The following is a 23,027-nucleotide window of genomic DNA, read 5'->3' on the forward strand; positions in this document are numbered from 1 at the left end:
ATACAGACAGATGGGTTGTTAATGGGAAAACAAAGCTTGGATGACTCTCATGATCTTTCGCCTGTTATGATTAGCACTTGTTCATTGTGCTATTGTAAATGATTTCCTAATGAAAACAAGCCTTGCCTACTAGATAGATGACACTCAGATAATAAAAATCAAAAGTGGACTAGAGAAGGCACTCATCAGAAAGACCTTGAACACTAGTTTTTTTCAGGTGTCTTCTACCCAGTAATTGTAGTAACTACTGAGTCAAACCCAACCTCACCCCTAAAAGGTTCTATGAACTCTGAAATGTCCTTCCTGAGTCTAGGGGCTTGGCTACTGCTTCTGGATCAGCCTGAGAGTACAACTTAACTGAAAGCTGTGATTTTCCCAATGGCTATTAAGAATGTAATGCTATTGCTCCCACACCTTTACTTTTTAAAAAACTTTAGTAAGGTATCCTTGATACACTCTGGTTTCTCATAAGATTATAGAAATGTTTCATATTTTACCTTACTTTTCTATATGAATAAAGTTCAACCCCTTAGCCTGGCACATGAGAACTTTTCAGAAAAGCACCTCAGCCTGCCCTATAGCTTCCTCCACCTTCCGGACACTCTCCTTACCTGTGTTCACTGACCACATGGTATTCTCACCATTCTCCAAGTTAACTTGACCTTTAAAACCACCATGATGCTCCCTCTAACTACCACACACAGGCCCCCTAGCTCACCTGGCACATTTGTATTTATCCCTCAAGACTCTACTTTTTTCCGCCAAGATGGAGGCATAGGTAAAGACGACGTGCTTTCTCACACAACCAAGTTTAGAGACAACTAAATATAGCAACAGAAAACATAGTCAGAACACAGGAAATTGAACTTTTCGGAAGTCTGATAACAACAAATTCTTCAGCCTGACCAGTAAGAGGGGCGAAACCAGCAGCTGGTGGAGCAGGTTTGCACAGGAAAACTTGGTCAGATGGACTCAGGCACACAGAACCCAGGCGCAGGGTTGGACCTCAGCAAGCGACAGCGGGGAAACAGCGAGGGAGCAGGGCTGTGGGTTGACTGTGGTCACACAATTGTGTGTGGATAGACAAGCGAGGGAGTGGGCAATTGGACAAGAGCCAGCAGCCCCAGCGCCCAGCCGCAGCAGAGGGTATGCCATTTCCCCGCTCTGACCCCGCCTCCACTTACAGCGTCATAACCCAGCCACCTGAGTGGCCCCACCCTGGTGAACCACCTAAGGCTCAACTCCTCACCCAGCCAGGAGAAACAGCAGAGGGGGCTGCCATTTCCCGCTCTGACCACCGCCCCACATACAGCATCACAACCCAGCAACCTGGGAGTCCAAGGCTCCACTCCTCCTACTCCCTGGGCATGAACAGACCAAAAATGGCTCAAGAAGATCTCAAAGCCCAAGAGCCTATAAATCTAAGCGATGAAGAAATAGCAAAACTCTCAGACACACAGTTTAAAACACTCGTGATCAGGATCCTCACAGAACTGGTTGATTATAGCCACAGATTAGACAAACATATGAAGGCGAAACTAATTGAAATGAATGGAATTGCACAGGAAACCAATAGCGATGAAAAGGAAACTGGGACTCAAATCAATAGAGTGGACCAGAAGAAAGCAAATAATGGCCAAACAGAAAAGAGGCAAGAAGCAAGAATTCAAAAAAATGAGGAGAGGCTTAGGAACCTCCAGGACATCTTTAAACGCTCCAACATCCGAATTATAGGGGTACCAGAAAGGGAAAAGGCACAGCCACCAATGAAAAACTTATTTGAACAAATAATAAAGGAGAATTTCCCCAATCTGGCAAAGGAAATAGACTTCCAGGAAATCCAGGAAGCTCAGAGAGTACCAAAGAAGTTGGACCCAAGAAGGAACATACCAAGGCAAATCATAATTACATTAGCCAAAATTAAAATGAAGGAGAGAATCCTAGAAGCAGCAAGAGCTAAGGGGACAGTCACCTACAAAGGAGTCCCCATCAGACTATCAGCAGATTTCTCAAAAGAGACCTTACAGGCAAGAAGGGGCTGGAAAGAGGTATTCCAAGTCATGAAATCCAAAGACCTAAAACCAAGATTGCTCTATCCAGCAAAACTTTCATTTAGAATGGAAGGACAGATAAGGTGCTTCTCAGATAAGATCAAATTCAAGGAATTCATCATCACCAAGCCCTTATTATATGAAATGTTAAAGGGACTTATCGAAGAAAAAGAAGTTACAAAAACATGAACAGTGAAAGGACAGCAAACTCACAGTTATTAACAACCACACCTAAAACAAAAGCAAACTAAAAGGACAGCTAGATCAGGAGTGGAAACATAGAAATGAAGATCTCAAGGAGGGTTAGCGACAGGGGAGTGGAAAGAGGAGAAGGGGGGAGAAGGTACAGAAAATAAGTAGCATAGATGGTAGGTAGAAAATAGATGGGGGGGCAAGAATAGTATGGGAAATATAGAATCTAAAGAACTTGAGACAAATGGTCATAAACTAAAGGGGAGGTAATAGTGGGGATAGGGGGTAGGGTGGAGGGGAATGAAGGGGGGAATAGAACAACTGTAATGGTATAATCAATTAAAAAATAAATTAAAAAAAAAGACTCTACTTTTCACATTTTCTATGAAACCTCCCCCAATTCCCTCAGAATGGGCTTCATCTGTTCTTCCAAAGTCTATCATACATACTATTAAAGATTGCTGCTATATCCCATAATAGCTAATTGTTGACATACCTATATTCCCACACAGAAATTACTTGTTGGCAGGGACCATGTCTTTATTCATCCTTAAATCCTGAGTGCCTCACACATAGTGAGTACTCAACATAATTTGAGAATTGAATGACATACTTTGTTAGAAGTTCTTCTTTCACTGGTATCAAAGCTAAACTTCAAAATAATAGTGATGGTTTACTATAAAAATATTGTTTTCAAAATAGCTCTTGTAAACAAAGGGAGTGTTATATTCTTATAATGGTTAAATTAGAAGAGAGACAGGCAATGTGAAAATAATAGAGAGGTTTGCCCAATATCCATGTCTATGAGCTTTTGAGCCCCACAGAGCAAGGAATGGCAGGAGTTGATTGAATTATATTTGTTAACTGCCCTATCAGGCTCTGTCTTGAAGCAGTAGTGTCTCAGGGTCCCAGGGATAGCTAGAGGGTCACCGAATCCATGCTGCCACCCTCCAAAGTATACACACATACCCACTTAGACATAAGCCATGGGAAACTTTGGCACCTGAGGGTGAGAATAAGCAGCTTAAGTAGATTGGCTGGGTCTGATAGAACAGCATTTTTGCAGAGGGACCTCAAAGCAAAGGCATAGGTGACATACATTGACAAGGAGACTAGAAAACAGGAACAGAAGTATATTTGATTGTGAACATAAGCACATGTGCAACATTCTTGGGGCTCCCAGGAGTAACAAGAGTAGACTTTAGGAGGGAGCTGAGGTTCTGCATTTGTACAGGTAGAGAGGAGAAAGCAGAACAATTTAGGCACTGATGTCAATATATCATTTGAACCTACAACCTAATTAGATATTTAGATTATCTGAGCTAGAATGAGGTCACTATTATATTTTAGAAGTGTATTGGACCACGAAAAAAGAAAGAAAGAAATTGGCCTGAGGACATGAGTGAAAGTTGTGTTTAGAAGGTAGGATTTGTACTAAGCTTTCTAGGATATATAGGATTCCAACTGGCAGAGACAATGGACAGAATATGACAGAGAGAAATGGGTACACAAAGGCACTTAGGTCATTTCCTTGGAGAGAGGACAGAGGTCAACAGTAACTTCGAAAGAGAAATCTCCCGTGTTCAATAAGTCAGACATGAATAAGTTTAGGGATGTGTGTGTGAGGAAGTAAAAGTGGTCAGTAACATTATTTTTGGGGGAAGTTTGGGAATAAAAGGGACTGTCAAGGGAAAACACTTCTAGAATAGAGATGGATTAAGTACATATCTGTAGACTAGAGGCAGGATACTGTGAAAAGAGGCATTGAAAATAGGAGAGCAAAGGAAACCATGGGTAAATCAATGTTTTAGAAAGAGCTGACTAGAAGTAGATTAAAAGCACAAGTGAAGTGGTTAACCTTTGAAAACAAAAAGGTCGCCTATGAGAGGACAGCTGAAGCAGAGAAATTCTGTGGTAGAGAGCAGAAGTTGAGGTGGTTTAAATAAAAGGAATAACTTGGGTACAGAAGGAATAACTTGGATTGAATTGAACTTCATCAATTCAATCTCCTATTCACCAATCAGATGTTAATTCTACAAGGCACTATCTCATGTATCCATATTATTTAAAATTTTTACTGAACTTGTGATCGCTTTCAACTTACATAGACAGAGCCTTAGTGAGTAGAATTGTTGAAGTCCATTTGGATCCCAGATGGTGGAACAGAAAGTGGAAGCTACACTAACTTCCTCCCAGGACCAATCTGGAATTACCACTAAATTGTAGAGAAATCTTCCTGAATAACCAAGTGAACATTAGCTAGAGAGAAGCCTGATAATCATAGACAAAAAGAAGAAACCACTTCACTAAAACATGACTAGTAGACAGTGTGGAGGAGGCTCAAGAGGGCTGATTGAGCTCCCACAGGTGGCCACTGAAGATCTGGAGGGATATTTCAGGAGCTGGGGGTTACCCTGAGAAGTGTGGGGTCTAAACCCCAAGCTGGATTCCCAAGCCTTTGGCAACAAATTGGGAAAGAAACCCAGACAACATCCAGCTCTGAAAAGCAGCAAGGGTTCTGTCTGCCAGGGAGAGATGGCTGGAGATGCAGAAAATCTCTTAAAGGCCCAACACACAAAAGTTTCATTTGCAGCCACTCACTCTGGGATCTGGCAAAGGGAAGGCAGAGCAGATTAGAGATGCTTGAGGAGACTCTGGGGTTGGCAGCTCTAAGGAGGGAACTGAAGGAACAACTGCCAAGTTCCCTGTGATGAGCCATTGCCCATACTGCAGCAGCCATCTTTCTCAGGCAGAGCACTCCTCTTCGAGTGGCATCAGCCTGAGGGGAAGCAAGAGCCCTACCCACAAGAATTACTCTGCCCCACCATCTAGAACTTAAGCTAAGTCTCTGAGTACAGCTTGGTAAGTTTAACAGCTGATCAATTTAATGACTGATTAGCTTAACAACTAAAGCAGAAAATACAAAAAAAGCAGCCAAAATGGGAAGATAAAGAAACAGATCCCAAATGAAACAAGAGGATCTCTTGAAGAAGAACTAGATGAAAGGGAGATAAGCTATTGCTCAGATAGAGAGTTTAGAGTAGTTATTGTAAGAATACTCAAAAGCATGAAAAAAGACATAGATACCATAAAAGGACCATCAGAAACAAAAAATGCAATATCTGAACTAAATAATACACAGGAAGGAATAAACAGTAAGTGAGATGAAGCAGAGGGTTGAGTCCTTGATTTGGAAGACACGTGAGATAGAACCACTCAGGTAGAGCATCAAAAAGAAAAATGAATTTTACAAAAATGAGGAGAACTTGAGGGACATTATGAACAACATGAAGCAGAACAACATGCACGTCATGAGAATACCAGGAGGATAAGAGAGTGAGCAAGGGATCAAGAACCTATTGAAGAAATAATGACCCAAACCTTCTCTTGTGCTTCCTCTGGTGAGCAAAAGAGACACAGAAGTCCAGGAAGCTCAGAGAGTCCCAAACAAGCTGGACCCAAAGAAGCCTATACCAAGACACTTCATAATTAAAATGACAAGGCTTAAAGACATGGAGAGAATCCTAAAAGCCTCAAAAGAAAAGCAGATGATTACCTACAAGGGAGCACCAATTAGACTGTTGTCTGAGTACTCATCAGAAACATTTCATCCCAGAAGAGACACACAAAAAATTCAAGATGAAGAAAAGCAAGGACCTATAACCTAGGGTACTTTCCCAAGCAAAGCTATTATTTAAAATTGAAGGAGAAATTAGAGCTTCCGCAACAAGAAGAAGCTAAATGAGCTTGTTAACAGCAAGCCAGTACTGAAAAAAAATGTTAAAGGACTTGCTTTAAGAAGAAAAAGAGAAAGAAAAAAAAAACCCCAGAGGAAAACAGTCTAACGATAAAATAGCGCTATATACATATCTATCAAAGGTCACTTTAAATGTAAATGCCTTAAATGTTCCAACCAAAAGACAGAAGGTAGCTGAATAGATAAGAAAACAAGATCCCTATATACGCTGCCTTCAAGAGACCCACCTCAGATCAAAAGATACAAATAGACTAAAAGTAAAGATGGAAAAACATATTTCATGCCAATGAAAAGGAAAGAAAAACTGGAGTAGCAGTAATTATTTCCAACAAAACAGACTTTAAAACCAAGGCTATAGTAAGAGACATAGAAGGTTACTACATAATGATAAAGGGAACAATCCAACAGGCGGATAGAACCCTAGTAAACATTTACACATCCAGCACAGGAACACCTACATATGTAAAGCAAGTGTTTTTTTTAGGTTCATTACATTTATTTTAAGAATCATAAAATGTTTCTTACAAAAGAGCACTATATTCTGCACACTGCTCTGAATAGATGTCAGGGAAATATGGACTACTGCTATTTTTGCCCCCGTCCTACCATAGTCCCCGACATGTTCTGGTACCCACAAAGCAATTTTCCTTTTTAACCACCAGCAAAGAACAAAAATTAAAATTTACTCACTCTGCTGCTGTTTCAAAATTTCAACATTAGTTTTTGCACACCCTCCCCCACCCTGTTTGTAAGGAACTAGAGCATTACATCTGGTGAACAGCAAAGATTTCCCTGTACCTCAGATGCAGAACACCTAAGGAGCAGAGGAATGCTGGCTTTTAAAACCAAAGCAGACTAAAAAAAAGATTTAGTACTCCGTCAGTTCTTCATTAGTCTTACTAAACTTCCCAGAATACTGCTTCACATTGTTCTGCAGCAAGTACTGTGCATTCTGTACCTGGTCCCATATTCCTATAATGGTAATGATCCAATATTCATACCCTTCTAAAGGCTCATCAATTTTGATCGGAGCTCCTGACTCATGATGAACTTGTTTAATTCTCTGACCATCTTTGCCAATAATAGATCCAGCCAAATCTTGGGGAATAGTTACTTGTGTAGTAATAATAATAGGTCCACTAAAATCACCATATGAGCCACAACCCCCATTATATGGAGCCACCCTGTGATTCATAAGCCATCTGCCATTCTGAAAGGCTCCACATATCTATTGCAGAGTTCCAAGTTTCATCAGCATTGAAACCAACCATGCCATCATAACAGTCTCCAGGTCATCCTCTTCTGTCATAGGCCATTAGATCTCCTCCTCTAGGTGGTGGTGGTGGAGGAAGAGGAAGATTCCGCGCTCTGCTCTTACTGCAGCCACCTGGACAGGAGGTGGTGGAGGAGGTCCTTGCCGAGTGCTCATGTCATCATAATATCTTCTAGATGGAGGCATCGGATGCCCACCCTGACCAGGAGGCATTCTGTCAAAGCCACCTCTTCCTCGCATGGGAAATCCCACAGGACGTCCATGGTGGTCATCAAACCTTATCATAAAGCCACCATAATCATCGGTTTCATCATAAAAAGTGGGATTTTAAGGCTGTGGATGTCCTTTGATGGGAGACTCTGATATGACATGAAGGATGATCTTTATGCACTCTACAACCCTATCAGGGTTTCCTCCAATAAGCACAACTCTGTCAGTGGAATAAGGACAGTGTTCCTGGAAAAGCTTGATTGTTGTCTGAGTGTTCTAAGTTCTTTGATTTTAGCCTCTGTGACACCAATAATTCCTCCTGCCAGTCTCTGATGAATCAACAGTCTCAATTCACAGTCATTTCCATTATAGTGCTGGTAATTTAAGCATTCCACAGCATCACATTCGAGTGGGAGCTGGGTGGTTGCAGTGGGTGATGGCAACTGCAGTCCCTCTTCCAAGGTAGGGATGATTTCCTTCATAATTTCCAATTGTTTCAAAATCAGCAATGATACTCCAAATGTGCTCAGGGCCACTGCTGTCTGCAACTGAAACACTGGGATTGTAGTCTGTATGCAGAGCCTTAATGTTCTTGCCTCCTTTCCAATCAAGGCCCCAGCATTCTTGCTCTGAAGCAGAATGCATAATTCAACCATCTCATCAGTGTTTCTAGATCTTTTAAAAGCTTGTTCCTCTTCCATGTCTTCTGCAGGGCATTTACCAAATTCACCACTGGTTTCAGCGTTGGGGAAGGTTTCCTCTGGCTGGTCAGTTTCCATTTTCTTGAATTATATTGAACACCAGTCACTTATATATCCTTGAAGAGAAGAACTGAAGTAGTCTGGGCAGGAACAACTGACACCCTAGTGCTACAGTAGCCTATAGGCTGTAAACAAGTGGAACATAAGCAAGACTTCGAGGTTGGTGCAGCTGAGAAACAGAGGAAATGGTGTCTACTATGTAAAGCAAATCTTGATGGACATAATGGGAGAGACCGACAGAAATACAGTCATGTTCAGGGACTTTAACACACCATTTATTTCAGTGGAGAGATCTTCCAGGCAGAAAATCAATGAGAGCGGCCATAAATGATACACTAGACTGAATGAATTTAACTGATATCTTCAGATCATTTCAGTCCAAAACAGCAGATTATACATAGTTTTAAAGTGCACGTGGAATGTTTTCTAGGATAGATAACATGTTAGGACACAAAACAAGTCTCAATAAATCTGAGAAGACTGAAATCACACCAATCATCTTCTCTGACCATAATGCTATGAAACTTGAAATCATTCTCAAGATCACTGAAAACATGAAGATACGAAGGCTAAATTGCATGTTATTAAATGATGAATGGGTCAACAACAGGATCAAGGAAGAAATCAAAGGATACCTTGAAATAAATGAAAATGAGGACACAAGAATCCAAAATCTGTGGGACACTGGGAAAGCAATCCTAAGAGGGGAATTCATAGCATTACAGGCCTATCTCAAAAAATAAGGAAAAGCTCAAATAAACAGTCTAATTTTACATTTAAAGGAACTTGAAAAAGAATAACAAAGCCCAAAGTGAGTAGAAAGAAGGAAATAATAAAGATCAGAGCAGAAATAAATGAAATAGAGTCTAAAAATATGATCAATGAATTCAAGAGCTAGTTCTTTGAAAAGATAAACAAAATAGACAAAATTTACCCAGACTCATCAAGATAAAAAGAGAAATGAAACATTGGTTAGAAAATTGGCTCCTAAGAGGGAAGAAATGAAATTTAAAGCCTGTGTGTGATGCTTAAGAAAGTTTAGCCTTTATGAGAGAAGGGGTGGGATTGAGTCCCATAGCCCATGCCTGAATGATAGAAGGCAATACTTTTTGGTTTCTTGTTTAGTCAGGGAAAAGAAAAACATAGGTTTTCCTTGCATTGTGTATCTCTCCAACAAGGTCCAGAAAGGCAAGACTAGACATACATTCTTTCACCCATGTAATCCCAGTGCCCAGTCAAGTGCCAAGTCCATAGTGATGTTCAAGAAATGTTGAATAAAAAGGTGAGCTCTATTCTAGACTGCATTATTTCAGTGACTTACAGAAAGCTACGTCTTACTTACCCTTCAGCAGAAGAGAAACATTTCAGAGACCCCTGAAATGTACATAATAAGCTACAGATTTAACTTGTAATTGGTAATTTTTTAAAACTTAATAAATTTTTTAAAACTTAATAAAATTATAAAATTTTTATGTCTAATGCTGCTGAAGATATTGGGTAATATGCAGAACAGATGGCTAAAGCAATAATACAACATACTTAGAAGCACATATCAATCGCTTTAAAAGTGAACTAGGAATTTCAGTTTGAAAAAGTAAATCTTATGGAAATAATCCTAGACACACAGAGAAACAACTCTCCTATATGCTGAAGTGTCATTTACAATAACAAAAATATGGAGGTGTGTTAAGGTCCATGTGGAAACGACATGTCCTTGGGGCGGATCATTCAGCGGCAGCCAAGATGAGGTGCCTGTCCTGCTACAGTACAGGTAACAGTGTCCCCATGTGCAGGAGTTTCCAAGGGAACTGTTATGGTCCAGAAAACTTGAATAACTCCCTCAAAACACTACACATCTTCCAAATATATAATTTAGGGTTTCCTAATTGCTGAAGATTATTATGTTTATAAAAATTTAAAGTGTAAATGAGACTATCTTTTACCAGCTCTTTTTTCCCCATGTAAAGCTGTGAAGTTAAATAGTCCCTGCTTCCAGAAAGCAACCTCCAATTTAGTGGAAGACAGAGAGAGAACCTTCCTCTTCACTGGAGATTTATTTGTAGCAAAAGGTAAAGGAGACCATATCTGTCAATTATGCCATGTGTGTCTAGCTCATAAAATTGTATTAAAGTTAATTGGTGTTGATTATTTTTTCACACCTAGCCTCATTTGCCCCCATTTCGAGGAACTGTTTCAGCTGCAAAAGCACCAGATCACAGGAATCATCCTAAATCAGAGATGCTACAGACTCAACACGCACATGAGCACTCCCTTCTCTCCTCTTCTTGCTAATGGGTCACAGCACTCTCATCTGCTGAACGCAAAATGGGCTGAGAATCTTTCTCAACACCATATGCCAGTTAGCCACTGGGTATAAATCATAGAACCTGAGAGACAAGACTCTTTACCATCCTTGAATTCAATAATAAATCAAGAAATTCACTTCCCTGGTACATTTAAAATTGATTGCCTTTCCCACTGGCTAGTCAAAATAAGGGTGTGTTGCCTCTTCAGTTTCAACAGTATATAGAAATTCAACAGTCATCAACTCTTCTAAAATATTTAACTATTAAGACATTTTTACTTAAAACATTTCTATAGAAGCAACTAATGAACTATAAGCACTAAGAAAATAATGTGCTTCATAGTATACATGTTTTATGTATATTTTCTCTGGAAACTTCACCATTTTTCTGTGAAAATTACTAAAACACAATTTAAAGATAATCAGAATATGATAATCTATGAGATAACTCTCTGTCAATATGTATATAAATAATGAATTATTTCTTTCACATAACAAGGGATACTTGTAGATAGAGAAGCCAAGGAACTCTTTTCTTAAAAAATAATGCTAGAAAACTAGGTAGCACACCATGCAGAATCTTTAAAGCCCCCCAATACATATCATTTGCTATACCAAGAAATATTGAAAAAGTATACATGAATTTAAAATAAAGCCAAGCATATAAAGCCCTTCAGCCACCTTGAAGCGTACAATAACATTTATTTGGAGGGCCCTTGCAAGAGCAGCCATTGGGATCCCCACGTTAAGCCAGGCTGAAGGTATCTGACCAACACACTCACTAGATCTGTCTATTCATAAGTCTCACCCAGAAGATGTCAGAACGATAAAAACAAGCTCAAGCACAGAAAGAATCCACATTTTCCATACAAGATAGCATCTGCTTTTTCCCATGCTAATTCTGCAAAGCAGCTTATTTACAAATATATAAATAGCTGCAACTTTACTCCAGTCTCATTGAAAAATCAAAATGGTGTCCTGGCTGGTGTGGCTCAGTGGAGTGAGCACCGGCCTACTAACTAAAGGGTTACTAGTTTGAAAGTTCAGGGCATATGCCTGGGTTTGTGGGCCAGGTTCACAGTTGGGGCATGTGAGAGGTAACTATGTTTCTCTCCCTCTCTTTCTCCCACCGTTCCCCTCTCTCTGAAAATAAACAAATAAAATTTTAAAAAGAAAAGAAAAATCAAAATGGCATCATGTAAGAGAAGCATCCTAGCACACTTGACTCAATGAGTGAAATTAAGTGGAAAGGAGACAAGCTACTTGACACTTGTTAGTTAACTTAACCAGATACCCTCCAGTTTCCTGTAGTGGAAGCACCAGAATTCTGATGTGCAGAGTAAGAGTTTGATTACACTGATCACCCAGGGAATATAGTGATTCAGAGCCAGAAGTCAGGAAATAAATTTCATGTTATACCTAATATTTATTATCACACCTATTCAAAGGAGAATAGCATTGCCCAAATGTGGCACCAAGTTTTCCAATATAGTGCTTAAAATTAGCTAAGTCTTCTTATGCACAGGCCTGATGAATTTTAAAAGACTTTCACTCTAATCCTTTAATTCTTTAATTCTCAAACCAGAATTACAGAGTTTACATCATCAAGAAGGCAGTGGAAAAGAAAACCTTAATTTTTGGAAGAGTATTTGTCTTTCTTAAATTAATTAACTAAATGTATCTACTAGTAGTTAAGAAAATTCTAAACTAATATATGAGGTCTGTCCAGAAAAAGTCCAGCCATTGTTGATATAATGAAAATGGTTTGTGCAACACCAATATAACCTGGCAGCCAAGGAGAGTGGACTGGAATGTACATGTATGAACAATGATGACTTCACTGTACTAGTCAGTGGGGGTGGTAGACACCACTGAGTGAGCATGTCTACTGTGTGGTCATTGCAGTTAAAATGACTGAGCAAGTAAAGCAATGAGTCTGCATCAAATTTTGCACTGAACTTATACATTCCTCTGCATAAATTATTCAGATAATTCAGAAGGCCACAGCTATGGGCGACTGATGATTGGCAGCTTCATCACAACAACGTATTTGCTCATGCATCACGTCTCATGCAGAGTTTTTTTGGCAAAACATCAAATCACCCAGGTGACTCATCCCTGCTACAGGCTGAATTTGGCACCCTGTGATTTCTGGCTTTTCCCAAAACTAAAATCACCTTTGAAGGGGAAGAGATCTCAGACCATTGATGAGATTCTGGAAAATATGATGGCATAGCAGATTGCATCATATGGGAAGTCCCAAGGTGCCTATTTTGAAGGAGACTGAGGCGTCATTATCCTGTGTACAATGTTTCTTGTATCTTCTTCAATAAATGTCTCTTTTTTGTATTACATGGCTGGATAACTACTGGGCAGAACTATCTATCTATCTATCTATCTATCTATCTATCTATCTCTCTAAGAAATTACATGAGATACATATTGACTTTACTGCATATGATACCAATCATGAAACTGCCTTGCCCTGAGGGTTTAGTGCCTACACATGAAGCCACCTAACCCACCCCCCACAACAACACAGGTCTGTGGTTACATCTGCTGAAGTGCCCCATGTGACAGTCACCCATTATATTCCCCAATATCAAATTACTCTCTTCCTCTGCACTCTTCTTTTTTACCAATTAATAAGCAGTTTGCTTTTAAGGAACCATATCATTAAACTAAAAGTATCAAAAGTATCACAAAACAGGGAGCCTAAAAGAAACTTTCTCAAGGAAAAAGTAAGTTAGAAATACAGTCTGCATGGAGCATGTGAGGATAGGCAATAGATGATTAATGCTATTTCTCTTTGAGAATTTAAATGCTGAGATTCTCAACAACCCCGTCTGGTAACTTAAATATTAAGCTACCCAATAGGAAGTGAAAATGTTCATATGTGCTTTCACACAAAAACAGCTGTGCTGCATTTTAAACCAAACAGAATTTTGATGTTTTCTCATTGCAGTGTATTCATACACTAAAATGTTCATCTTGGGCTCAAAAGGCTGTAAATATCATGACCATATATGCTATATTTGCTTGCCTGGTGACTCAAGCTTTCTGAGTTTCTATTTATCCACCCTTAGTTACATATAGCCAACCACATGAGGAATTATTACCTTGAATAGCTAGGACCAATTGTCAGTATTTCAATGGCAAATGATTCTTTTTTCAAATCTCAGATTTGTCAGTAGAAAAAGAATAATAAAGATAACAAAGGAAATCTTTGGTAAAGCCATTTTGAAACGAAATGAATATCAATATCAAAATAAACCTGAAAAAGAGTTTTTCTTTACTATTTACTCTATACAATATATAGAATGAATGCCTAAGGGCTACATTCTTTTATTTTAATTTATCATGAAGCTTATCTGCATGCATAAAGCATGTAGAAGTCAGTATAACAAATACAAGCTTTTTGTCTCTAAGTCTGTATTGTACCTATGTTTTTAAAGTCTACATTTTAAAATCTAATTTTGGTTATGTCTACTTTAAATAAAAATATTTTTTCAATAAATTAAATTACTGTTCTCTAAAGATTATGCTTCTGTCTGTCTGTGTAAATGTTGTTTGCACCATAGAACAAGACCACATTGCAAAGATTATTAAAAACAACAAATTTATATTTTTTATTTACCATATTTACCACACCATTCAAGTGAGTATGACAGTAATGAGATGTTTTATTTTTTAACAAATTATTTGGAATCTCCTTAGAAAATAGCTTATTTTGTATTATTACAATAAGAAGAAAAACTATTTTACTTACGCAGTATCTCTAATAAGAAGTGCACTTCCCAGTCTGAAACAGCTTCTATTACCTTCACAAAATGCATGTCGCAAAGAAAAGCTCTCTCCCAGATCAAACCCTGTAAAATATGACAATTTAATCCACCAATTTTATTGAATTTAGTAAATTCACAAAGATATTAAATTTTAAATAAGATTTTTTCAAGAGAAAGACATTCTTAGAACGAGCAGCACCACAGTAAGGAATTGTGAACTTGTGGGGTTTTTTTGTTTCATTTTTTGCAAAGTATAAAGAACACTATTTTGGAACATCAAAATGTTTCCCTTAGACCACTCCCGGCTGATGGCAGCTCAAACTGCTGAATATTGTAACTATAATTGTACTCAAGTTATGAATGTAGAGAATGTGTTTCACTCCTTCCTTCAGCATATAAATAAAATCGATCCTATTGAGTTATCCTAATTGGAGTTCACCTATTTCCCATGGTTCTTTTCACATATTATTCATGATGGATGTACCTTTGTGTACACCGAAAAGTATAGCAGTCTATGTAAATGTATTCCTCAGTCCTGGGTTCTGTACGATTGTATTCGCCCTTGTTAAAGAGGATTTTCTGTTCAGTGGCTTCGATTTTATATGTTATTATACATGACTTTTGAAAGTATACTTCAAGTTTGAATCTTATAGAATCCTTGTAAGTCCCAGTTAAATTTTTGGAGTTGATTTGTATTTCCATGTAGTTTAACTTTCAGAAAACTTCTTACCATTGTGTTGAATAAACATGATAGTAAGTCAGGTCATAGCATAGGCTGATACAATCAATATGATTTAATCGCAAAGTCTATTAGAGTCAGCAAGTTTTTGCTTTGCTAAATAAAACTATTTCATGAACACAATTATACATCGATTTTGAAAATGCCATCTGATTTATAAAAATTGATAAAAAGGTTTTGGTAGAACTCTTTCATGCCAGATGCTGTTTACAACAATGAACATGCCAATAAAACATTCAGTCACTCAAAAAAATAAAAAGAATTTTCATTGTCCATATCTATGTACTGATTTATTTCAACTAAAGTTCTACTGTTGGGGACCAGCAAAATTTCTTGATTTTATTTGTTTCCTCTTAGGATGTAGAAGGATAACGTATGTTTCAAAAGACTTAAATATTAATTTGCTTTGACCCAGGGAATTACCCTAAGTAAATAACCAGAGTACTTCATTGTAGCAGCTCTGATGGCTAAAGACAAAAATTTCATTAAGTAAAAAATATCATGGCCATTCAACTGAAATCTAAGCAACCTTTAAAAAAATCATGCTTTAGTAAAATATATATTGATGTGGAGAAATGTAGTGAGATCTTTCTCATAAATTTTCTTTTTACAAAATTTCTATAATGTATAAAACTTCTACAATTTTAAATAACCTTTTTTCTATAAGAGGTTGAGTTACTGGTCTTCAAACAATATACAACTCTGCTTTCAGAATATTTTCTACATCATTCATATTCTTTGCTTTTAATCTTTTATACTGATGTCATCATCTTAAATTACAATGTCGAGGAATTACCCATAAGATATTACATGTTTGGTGATCATTTTACATACAATGCTCCTTTGTAAAGGATTATAATGCTTACCTGAAACTTCCGGTTCATCTCTATTGTCTTGTCTAAACTGATGTCCCCCTGTCCTCAGGACAGCACATTGTTTTTCTATTAAAAAAAAACAGTATTGAGGACTTCATTACATTTCCTATCAATTTTTTCAAATAAATTTGAAGCAAACAATATAATTAGAAACTTAAAAATAGAAATAACTTAAATAATTCTATTAAATTTTTGTAAAATGAGGATAAGAAAATTACCTACCTAATAGTGTCTCTGTGAAGATTACATATAGTTATTTACACATGTGAACTGCTCAGAACAGTACCTGGTATGCAGTAAATGCTTGTTAGTGTTTGCTATTATTACTATTTACTATTATTGTTATAACATCCCAGTTGTTACTATATACTTGATGTTAGAAAATTAGTTAGCTTTAGCATCATTAAATTCTCATATTCAAAGCATATTCCAATATTAAAGCAAGTGAACTACTATTATATTTCAACACAACTTTAATACAGATTTTGGTATCAGGTGAACTTAAACTTTAAAATAGAAGGTGACCAAAATGAACTGATTAAATTCCCCCCAAAATTCATATGTTGAGGTTTTAATGCATAATATGATGGTATTTGGAGGTGGGGCCTTAGGAGGTAGGTAATTAGCTTGGATGAGGTCACAGGGGTGAAGCCCCCATAATGGGACTGGTGTCCTTATTTAAAAGGAGATGGACAGACAGGAGCTCCTTCCCTCTCTTTGCCACGTGGAGAAACCAGAAGGAGTGACCTCACGAGAACTTTGCCACCCTAGCACCCTGCTCTTGAACTTCCCAGCCTCCGAACTGTGTCAAATAAATGATGTTGAAGCCACCACCTGATACCAACGAGGTATTCCTGAACTAAGACAGCAACATAGATAGATGTTATTACAATAAAATTAAGAAGTGAAGTCCTCTTATATATGAAAGTGGCCTATAGTGAAAAAAATGAGAAAATCATTGAGAAAGTATTATAATTAAGAACTAATGCAAAGATTTCTTAAAAGGGACACAGGAAGTACTAATTAAAGATTGATAAATTGGACTTCATTAAAATTGAAATCTTTAATTTTGCTAAATCTAAATCTAAAATCTTGTTGAGACACTAAATGTATTTAATTATATTCAAAGAAATAAAGATACAGTTTGTCTTCATCGAAAGCAAATTTACATATTCAGTACTACCACAACACACTCATACAGTAATGTACATGCCCACACTTATTTTTATTATCTGGTTATATTTAAATCTAAGTCAGGTTAAACTCTGGGAAGGTGATAGTCAATTCATAATTCAGACAAAATTGCAGCCATTTTAAGAATATGTCAAGGTAACTGTACAATTGGAGTGATCTTCTTAAACTAAATTTAATAAGTATGTTGCCATCATACAATCCTAACCTTAATTCTTCACAGCTAAAATTCATGTTTGGGTTTAATAACCTACAAGTTTTTAATACAGAAGGGAGATAAAACCGCTTAAAACAAACTCGATCTCCTGCTCTGCGGAATGTGGAAACTCCTGACTCACAAGTTCAACTGGGAATCTCCCGAGCCCTTTCTTTAACAAATGCATCACAGAGTTCAGGGGCACTGACCAGGCATCGTCTTAATGTATTTAATCAGAAGAATAAATTAGAATAGACAAAAAAAAAACTGTACTTGAAAAATAACTAAATAAAAAAATATATTAAGAAAAAAGAAGAAGAATAAATTAGAGTCTAAATAGTGCTACCACTTACTCAAAAGCTTCAATACATGTAAATGAAATTATAGCACAGAATAATTTTGGAGATTACTTAGCTACTTTGGAAATTTCTACTTCAGAGATCTAAACATAAGTGCAGGTCCTATATAATAGTATAATTGGATATTTTGTAAACATTACCAATTTTTAAATCAGAATTGATAGTCGTTTTTATAAAACCCAAGTATCTTTGCATCAAAAACTAGAGAATGTTGCTGAGAGACATCAATTCCTGAGCAACTGAAGAGATTAACCAAGTATTTAGATTGGAAGATTCAGTACTGCTAAGATATCAGTTGTCAACTTATTTCCATATTCAATGCAATACCAAATAAAATCCCAACAGGGTGTGAGTGGGTATGCATGTGTGTGAACTAACAAGCTGATTCTCAAATTTATACAGAACTACTAAAAAAGTAAAATAGCTAAGGCAAAACCCAAGAAAAATAAGCTAGAAAGCTTATGCAGTCAGATATCAGGAATTTTTATAACACTGTGTTTGTTGGTGCCCATATAGGTAAATAGATCAATGAAACAAAGAGTCTAAAAACAGACCCATGCAACATTTATTTGCCATAAAAATTCCACTAATATACAATGGGGAAAGGATTGTCTTTCTAATAAATGGTTCTGGATCAACTGGATCTCCATATGGAAAAACACTGAATTGCTCTGGCTGGTGTGACTTAGTGGATTGACTGCCAGACTTCAAACCAAAGGGTCACTGGTTCAATTCCCAGTCAGAGAACATGCCTGGGTTGCAGGCTAAGTCCCCAGTATGGGGCACGTGAGAGATAACCACACCCTGATGTTTCTCTCCCTCTCTTTCTCCTTCCTTCCCCCTCTCTAAAAATAAATAAAATCTTAAAAAAAAAAGGAAAAGAAAAACACTGAACATTGACCTTTACTTCACACCATGCACAGAAATTAATTAGAGATGATCTTAGACCTAAATTTGAAAGGTAAAACAATAAAGACTAAGGAAAACATAAAATCTTCATAAACTTGAGGTAGCAGAGATTTCTTAAAAGAGACACAGAAAGCACTAATTATAAAAGATTGATAAGTTGGACTTCATTAAAATTAAAATCTTTCTTAATCAAAAGACAATATTGAAAGAGCAAAATGGCAAGCCACAACTAGGAATCACACTCTTGCTAGACATCCAATAAAGTATATCCAGAATATACAAAGAACCCTCATTGATCAATAAGAAAAAGACTGAAACCCTACTTTGAAAATGTGCAACAACAAAAAAGAAAACACTTAAGCATTCACAAAACAGAATATCCAAATTGTCAACCAGTACATTAAAGGGAGCTCAAAGTCACTGAGTTCAAGCAGTCAAGGAAATGCAAAGTGAAACCACAATGAGATACAACTAAATGGCTAAAACTTTAAAACCTGACAGCACTAAGTGTTGAGAAGGGGGCAGAACAAAGAGAACTCTCCTGCATCATTTGTGGGAGTGGAAATAGTACAACTATTTTAGAAAACTGTTGGGCAGCATTTATCAAAGCTAAATATACCTGAATCCTATGATCTAGAAACTCAGTGACTTAAGAGCAATGAGTAAAAAAATAAGTGTAAATGGCCCTTTTAAAAGAGAATATTCATTGCAGCATTACTCATAATAGCCTAAAACTGGGAGCAACCCAAATGTTCACTGACAAGAGAAAAAATAAATAAATTTGAATATATACAATGAAAAACTGCATAGCAATAAAAAAAGAATGAACTACTGATACATGTAATAACCTGAATGAATCTCAAAGATATAACATAAAGTAGAAGAAATGCCATTCCAAAGAAAGATCAATTATTACAAAATTCTCTTTTTATGAAGTTCAAGAGATTATACAACTAATCAACATCAGAGTACTGGCACCTTACTAGGGCATCAAGTGGGGGTCAAACGTGGGGTTCTGCAAATGTTCTATATCTTTACCTGAGTGGCAGTTACACAGAAGTATAAACACATGTATAAAAATTTATTGCATTCTACATGAGACTCGTTTATCTCAGTGTACGTAATACCTCGACAAAACGAGGAAAACAGCATGTCTGTGAGAAAAATACTCTAAACTAAAGGAGATTCTTGAAAAACAAAACAAAAACCAAAATTCAGACCAAATTTTTATAATGAATATGTGACTATAAAATAAGATTAACTTTAAATTTTTCACAAGGGAAGCCCCAATAGACGATTGGTAAAACAAATCTCATGACAGTGAAAATGGATTTCATACTATGACCTTTTGATAATGAAGGGAAGGTAAACTGGACTATTGCCAAGTTGGCAACAGTGTATGTCTTTATTTAAATTCTTCCAGAGACTTAACGAATATATGATGTCAAAGTAATAAAACTGTCACTTTGAAATGAATTGAATTCCACATTTCCATCAATACTTATGAGAGTATTTCTCCACAGAAACCATTAGTTTATGAAAATCAAACACAGCTTTATATCTTTAGAATGTGGTTTATTATAAAATGCTACACAAAATAAATAAAAACTAAATGTTAAATATTTGGTGATAAGATGAAAGGCATAATAATCTGAATGCATGAGTTTTAAGGATCCATTTCATAAAAGTGGCAAGGTAGTGGAAGTGGCTATCACAAGTTGAAAGTGTTAATATTGAAACACGCACTTTAATATGAAATAAAACACACTTTTCCAGTAAAATGTGCATGTGCCTCGAAGAACCACCGATGAGACCATGGTCCAAACATCCTGTCAGGTAGACAGGAGAATCAATGCCATGTGCCATTTCTTTTCTTTTTTTTTTTTTAATTTTTATTTAGTTATTTTTCAAGTACATTTTTTTGTCTATTTCTCCCATCCCAGCCTCCCCCCCCGCCCCATCTCCCCACCTCCCTCCCATTCCCCCCCCAGTCCTCATCCCTGTGTCTTTCATACTTGTTCCTCAAAATCCCTCCCCATTTTTCCCCTTAAATTCCCTTCCCTCTCCCCTCTTGTCGCTGCCCACTTGTTCTCTATTTCAGTGTCTTTGTTTTTATTCTGCTTGCTTGTTTGTTTTATTGTTTAGCTTCCTGTCAAAGGTGAGATCATATGGTATTTGTCCTTCAATGCCTGGCCTATTTCACTCAGCATAATGCTTTCCATGTGCCATTTCCAAGGCTCTCTGGACTGTTTCAAAAGTAATTTTTAAAATTTTACCACAAAAAAAGGTATTACTTAGGGACCCTTATTCAACAGATCTTTCGAAAGAAAATGCAAATATTTTTAATGAATTCTTGCTAAAATGGTGGTGGTGGTTGTCAGAACCACTTTCTTCCTCCCTGTGCTTGAAGCCCCGGGAAGTTTGTAGGATCAAAGGATACAAAAGGGGACAGAGGAAACACAAAGGAAGGCGGCTAAATCAGATTTGAGTAGATTATCTAGACTGTATTTAGATTATCCACAATATAAATACATTTTTAAAAAGATTTTTACCCTTTTCTCCTTCCAAAAATCAGAATCCTGAGGACCTTAGAACAAATCATTAAAGAGGCATTATGTGACTTCCCCCACATCACACAGCCACTTAGAGGCCAAGTTCAGAAACATGAATAAAGGACACATGGACCAAACCAAGGAGGGTAGGACCAAGGGTGGGAAGTGGGGATGGCTGGGGTGGGGGTAGTAGTGGGGGAGACAATTGTATTTGAACAACAAAAAATGTAATTAATAAAAAAAAGAAAAACTAAAGTTTCCTATAGTCCAACTTTTTTTCTGTGTCTGAAATAGTGCACATCAAGGCTAAACTCTAAACAGTATGATAGAGTACCTATAAAATGCTCCTCATTCTTTAGAAGAAATGCTTTTCCCCCCAATCTCAGTTTGAAACTTGTGCTTTTTAAAAAAAAATCACTTTCCCCTTAATCTCTAAATCCTTCTACTATGTTCTCACCTGATGGCTGGCCTTCTATTGTATTGCTAAGCATTATAAACTGAGATTGGATCACACATCTTTGCAGCCTATTTTTCTTATCATTGTTCTGGTATATTTTTATATCCACTCAAATAGGTTTTCAGTTTAATAGAGTATTTACTGAAGGCATGTTGAATTCCCCCTTTTTTGCCTCTCAGAAAGCTAAAAAGCCCAGACCAGTTAAAATCCATTCTTTAATTTTTCTTTTCAACTGATTTAATATATAAAAGATCTGTGAGTGTTGCTGATACTGAAAACTGATCACTCCCTATGGACACAGAGGCCTCTGGCCTTAGGAAAAACCAGGGATTGGGGGGGGGGGAATCATTATAAAGAGGAAAATTAAATTAGAGGCATCATTCAAAACAGCTGTAAACATGTTCTATTACATTCTTTGTAGTTTGTTAAGGGTTCTTAGTATTACTTAAGCTATTCATATACCACTTGACTAACTGCAGGACAATAAAATATATAATTTGCCTAGAGGAGATGTAATTTATCTTTTAATTTTGCTAAGTTGTACATATTTCTATACATTTATACTTCAGTATTTATGTATTATGAATAATACAGAGTAGCAGCATTCAGTTAACTGGGAAAAGACTTGCTGAAAGGTCTTTAGGGAAGATTTGTTACTGAAAGATATTAACTCGGAAACCTATCCATTCACATATCTGGTAACAGCCCTGGAAGGCAAGCGTGACCATCTCTCAAGAGGTATAGTTCTTGCTTCAATAAATTTTCCAGAGTCCAAGGTGTATGTAGCCTTTAAGCTTGCAGGCTTACAAATCAGATTTGACAACAGGCAAAGGACAGGCCCCCTCAGCCCCTCCTCCTCACTTACCTGATCTAGTCTCCTGGCCTTTATTGCTATTTCCCCCACAAGCCAACACACTGCTGCCTCAGGGCCCTGGCACGTGTGGCTTCCCAGGCGTTCACTGCCTGGCTCTCTCACTGCCTTCATGCCTCTGCCTCAATGTCCCCAGACGAGGGCAGCTTTCCCTGACCACTCTGTATGGGAAAAAACCTGCTCCCTCCACCTCCTGTAGGATTGCTAGATAAAGCAAATACAAATACGGGACACCTAATTAAATTTCAAGATCAAATAAACAATAAAAATATTTTTAGTGTAAGTATATCCTACACAATACTTGGAACATACTTGTGCTGGAAAAAAATCACTATTTACCTGACCTTCAGATTTAATGGGGTGTCTTGTATTTTATATTGCAACCCTACCTACATGCCCAGACTCTGAGGCCAGAAGTGATGAGGGTGCGCATGAAGAAGGTGACAGTGAAGATTGAAACGGGAAGGAATTGAGACTCAAGAATCAATAGGATGTGACAACGGATTGACTGTAGGGAGGAGGGAGAATTGGCTTGTTTAGTTAG

General features: G+C 37.2%; 1 protein-coding gene and 1 pseudogene across 1 annotated transcript in view; both read right to left on the reverse strand.

The window, feature by feature from the left end:
• COL19A1 (collagen type XIX alpha 1 chain) overlaps positions 1–23,027 on the reverse strand; it is a 348,702-nt gene that overhangs the window by 301,279 nt on the left and 24,396 nt on the right. The window contains exons 3-4 of the mRNA XM_053665015.1: positions 15,940–16,014; positions 14,319–14,418 (exon numbers count right to left, since the gene is read on the reverse strand). Of these exons, the coding sequence (XP_053520990.1) occupies positions 14,319–14,418; positions 15,940–16,014 (175 nt within the window). The remainder of the gene's footprint in view (positions 1–14,318; positions 14,419–15,939; positions 16,015–23,027) is intronic.
• On the reverse strand, positions 6,869–8,263 carry LOC119059060 (heterogeneous nuclear ribonucleoprotein K-like; annotated as a pseudogene).

Source organism: Artibeus jamaicensis, unplaced genomic scaffold (genome assembly GCF_021234435.1).
Source record: "Artibeus jamaicensis isolate MK-2021 breed Jamaican fruit bat unplaced genomic scaffold, CSHL_Jam_final contig_388, whole genome shotgun sequence".
Classification (NCBI taxonomy): domain Eukaryota; kingdom Metazoa; phylum Chordata; class Mammalia; order Chiroptera; family Phyllostomidae; genus Artibeus; species Artibeus jamaicensis.